The following is a 4,152-nucleotide window of genomic DNA, read 5'->3' as shown; positions in this document are numbered from 1 at the left end:
AGTTGATTGATTGTACGTGAGATACTTGTACATAGATGATACGCTATAGTCTCCTGTTTTGGTGTTCGCCCATCGTGGTGTGTCAGTTCCTCCTCTGATTGGAATAGATTGGATGTTGCTAACCACTTCTGAAGGAAACAGTTGTGCTAGAAGTTGTGTGTTCCACTGGGCATGATTGTCTATTAATTGATTCACCCATTGTACTTCTGTTTCGCTACTTGTTTGTCCCAGATTATTGAATCCTGGGATCCATTTATGTTCCCAGATGTTTATCGATTTGCCATCTCCCACTTCCCATTGAATAAGTGTTGAAACTATTGGAATATGTTTGCTCAACGTTTTCCACACCCATGAACAATTATTGAAGTGAGCCTGATTAAGTTGGTTATTTGGGAAGTATTTTGTTTTCAGAATCTGGCTGCTGAGACTGTCTGGTTGTTTGATTATTCTCCAGATTTGTGTAGCTTGCATTGCTTGATTATCTGCGGTGATATCTCGGAAACCTAGTCCGCCTTTGTGTTTGTGTTTGGTGATAGCAGTCCACGCTTTAAGGTACAAACCCTTTGTGCTTTCCTTTTTTCCCCACCAGAAGTCCCTCTGAAGGGTGGTAATAGCTTGTTTTGTCTTTTTTGGGAGATCGAAACAAGCCATCTCGTAACGAGGGGTGGCAACGATAGAGGTTCGAATTAATTCTCCTTTTCCTGCCTGAGATAATAACTTCCTTTTCCATGTGGTAAGTTTCGAATGTAGCTTATCAATCAAAGGTTGAAACATTTTTACCTTTGATTTTTGACATAGTAGTATTGTTCCAAGATACTTGTCATCTTTTTTCATTCGAGCCACTTTCATTAATCTTGCTACCATCTTACAGTGTTTCAGATGTGCATTGCTACTGAAGAAAATGTTTGACTTCTTAAAATTGATCATTTGTCCTGACAGCTTGCTGAATCTGGTGAGGAGATCTAGTAAATTGTGCACTGATGGAAGATCCATTTTAACAAAGATAAGACAATCGTCCGCAAATAATAAATGTGTTATTATAGGAGATTGCCGTGAATGTTTACAACCTTGAATATGGCCCATCTGTTGCGCTTTTTCGAGCAGCCTGCTAAGCTCTTCCATGCAAATGATGAACAAAAAGGGTGATAATGGGTCCCCCTGACGCAATCCTTTTGTAGGTGTGTAACTCGTCGTTGGTTGCCCATTGATAAGGATTGTGTGTGTAGCAGAAGTGATACATTGAGTAATGAGGTGAATAAATTCCATTGAGAAGCCCAGCTTGGCCATAATGGTTATAAAATAACTCAATTCAATTCTGTCGAACGCTTTCGACATATCTATTTTAAGACCCATATATTCTACTTCCCTTTGCTGATGTGCATGGAATGAGAAATCTCATGTGCGATAATCACATTATCAGTTATCTGTCTCCCGGGGACAAAAGCTGATAGAAACGGACTAACTATTTTATCCAAATGAGGTTTTAACCTGTTTGTGATTAGCTTGGAAATGATTTTGTACGTTGAGTTGCATAGACTTATGGGACGGAAACCCGATGGAGTTTGAGGTACCGTAGTTTTTGATATGAGCGTTATATGTGTATGATTAGTGGGCCCGTACATTCGTTTGTTTATAAAGAAATCTGTGATTGAATCATAAACGTCTTCCTTTATTGTTCCCCAACATTCTTAAAAGAATACAGGTGAATAACCATCTGGTCCCGGCGCCTTTTCCTTGTTCATTTGTTTCAGAACCTCATCTATTTCTTCCCTATTTGGGATACGAGTTAACTCCGTATTCGTGTGATTGTCAATAATGGGAGGAAATAACTTGCTAAACTCGTCATCTCCGGGTGGGTTTGTTGTTGAAGAGATGTTTTGCAAATGTGATGCTACTAAGTCACCTATTTGTTGTTGGTCGTCTATCTAAGAACCTCTTTCATCCTTTAACCCGTTTATATTGTTTTGTCTTCGTTTTGCTGACGCCATGGCATGGAAATATTTCGTATTTGCATCTCCCAACATAACAGAGTCTTCTCGAGCTTTTGTTTTCCAAAACTGTTCTTTCAGATCATATGCTTCTTGTAGTTCCTTTAGTAGTTTTGTTTTGTATTGCGGATTTAGGATTGCCTGCAATTTACAACTGAGAATTTCAATAGTAGGATTCAGTTTGGTATAATGATATTTGTACCAATGTTGTAGTGCTTCTTGTAGAGTCTCTAGATTATCCTGAACTGATTGCATTGGCGTCTCATCATTTCTTCTTCTCCAGCTGTCTCTAATTTCCTGATGACAGGTCGGGTCTTTTAACCAAGCTTTATGAAACCGAAAAACTTTCCTCCTTTGTTGTTGTTGGCCGTTTGTTGAGGCCAGGATCGGGACATGATCAGACCCGATTTTTTGAAGGTGATAGACTGTGGTATGTGGAAATAAGTGCGCCCATTGGTGAGATATGAACGCTCGATCCAATCGTTCCTCAATCAGTGGTTGTGGTTGTTGATTATTACTCCAAGTATACGGGTTACCAACGAAATTTACCTCTGTTAATTCACATTCGGCGATAACATTTTGAAATGGGGTAGTTTGTTGGTACGTAATTGCATTCCCTCCTTTCTTTTCATCAGGAGATAAAACCATGTTGAAATCACCTATAATTAATGTTGGTGTTTGTTTCATTTGATCTGTATTATATAACTGTTGCAACCTGTGCCATGAGAGTAACTTTTGTTCTTTTTGCGGCGATCCATAAAAACAGATAATATTTATATGATTAGCATTTTTTACATTCATTACTTCAGTACTGATAATATTTACATTGTTGTACTTGATTTTTACATTGATATGATTTCTGCAAGCAAGGGCAAGTCCCCTACTCAGTCCGATCGGCTCCACAAAAAACACATTGTCCATTTGAATAGCCTGTAGTGCTCGTTCCACAAAATCCTTCTTCTTCTTTGTTTCAGAGATGAACAATAGATCCAACTTCTGCTGTTGGACCAGCTTATTTAGATGGTTTCTAGTTAACTTGTTCCCTAATTCTTGGCAATTCCATGCCAATACTTTAGTGTGAGTATTCATTCTGTTGGTCATATGAAAAGAAACCCAAACGACCCAAAATAAAAAATGTAAAACGGAAAGATGGATACTAAGAATGATAGAAAGTACCTTAGGTGGAAGAGGTAAGCGTTTGGATTCATCGGTGTTGTGATATTCAGTGTGTACTGGTATCCCCGTACTATTTGTTGTGGGCGTGGGAATCATGATCATGGTTTCCTCTTCTGTAGTTTCTGTTGAGAGTTCCGTACTCTGTTCAGATTTTTGTGCTTCTCGTTTATGTCTTACCCATTTCCTTTGTTTCCCTAGCCTCCCTGTTTCTGTAGTTTTACCCATCACAAAACTAGAAAATGCCCTGGTATGTGCAATCAGAGCCGGCCTAGGCCCAAAGCAGCCAAAGCGGCTGCTTTGGGCCCCAATCCAAGAAAAGGCCTAGAGTTACTCGGAGTTCACTGTATATAGGCACTTCGGATATTTTAAACCAAACTAAAGAACTGACCCGTGTTTGTAATAAAAAGAGCCCTATGTAATTCAAACAGATGGTGGGCCCGCAATTTTATTATTTTAGATAGTATATGTTGACAACAAAAAACCCTTAACAGTTCAACAAAAAAAAACCCTTAACAAAAAAAACAAAGAACGATTATTATTGGACAATAATGTATTTATTTTGCAAACAATTAGTAGCTCAACCGGGTTATTGCATTAATCTATAATGTAGACGCCCTACGTCCCATCCACTAGAAGTGCAGAATATTGAGCTTCAGTTATTATTAGCAGGGGCGGACCCAGAGAGGGACCCGTGGGGGCACGTGCCCCCACGCGTCCAGTGTCTAAAGTTATATAGTTTTTCCGAATATAACAACTTATAAAATACGAACAAACCCTAGAGATAATACTAAGTATGTAATGGTGTAGTAGTAATAGAGTAAGGTGATGGTTTTGGAGACCCGAGTTCGAGTCTGGGAGCCTTTCATTTATCGATTTTTTTGTGGGTAAATTCTTGTATGCCCCCTAGTTCTCAATTAGCTGTCATATTAACCCAATGTTATTCCATTTTGACCCCTTTATTTATAGATCATTTCATCTTTTTGCCTTT

The 4,152-nt window shown here is 38.8% G+C and overlaps 1 protein-coding gene across 1 annotated transcript; it reads right to left on the bottom strand.

Annotated features, from left to right (window-relative positions):
• Window positions 1-1,925: 1,925 nt before the first annotated feature.
• LOC147566674 (uncharacterized) lies at window positions 1,926-3,077 on the bottom strand. The gene has a single exon (XM_086655257.1). It carries the CDS (start codon window positions 3,075-3,077, stop codon window positions 1,926-1,928), a length of 1,152 nt encoding a protein of 383 aa, XP_086511383.1.
• Window positions 3,078-4,152: the final 1,075 nt, after the last annotated feature.

This window comes from Eschscholzia californica, unplaced genomic scaffold (assembly GCF_041429995.1).
Source record: "Eschscholzia californica isolate CP2 unplaced genomic scaffold, dmEscCali1.0.p SCAF_1, whole genome shotgun sequence".
NCBI classification, from domain to species: domain Eukaryota; kingdom Viridiplantae; phylum Streptophyta; class Magnoliopsida; order Ranunculales; family Papaveraceae; genus Eschscholzia; species Eschscholzia californica.
Note: the sequence above shows the minus strand (reverse complement) of the source record. Positions and strands in the feature narration are given on the sequence as shown.

What these genes read in the sequence shown, in the direction of transcription:
- LOC147566674 (XM_086655257.1), bottom strand. Translation starts at nt 3,077, where the DNA reads ATGAATACTCACACTAAAGTATTGGCATGGAATTGCCAAGAATTAGGG.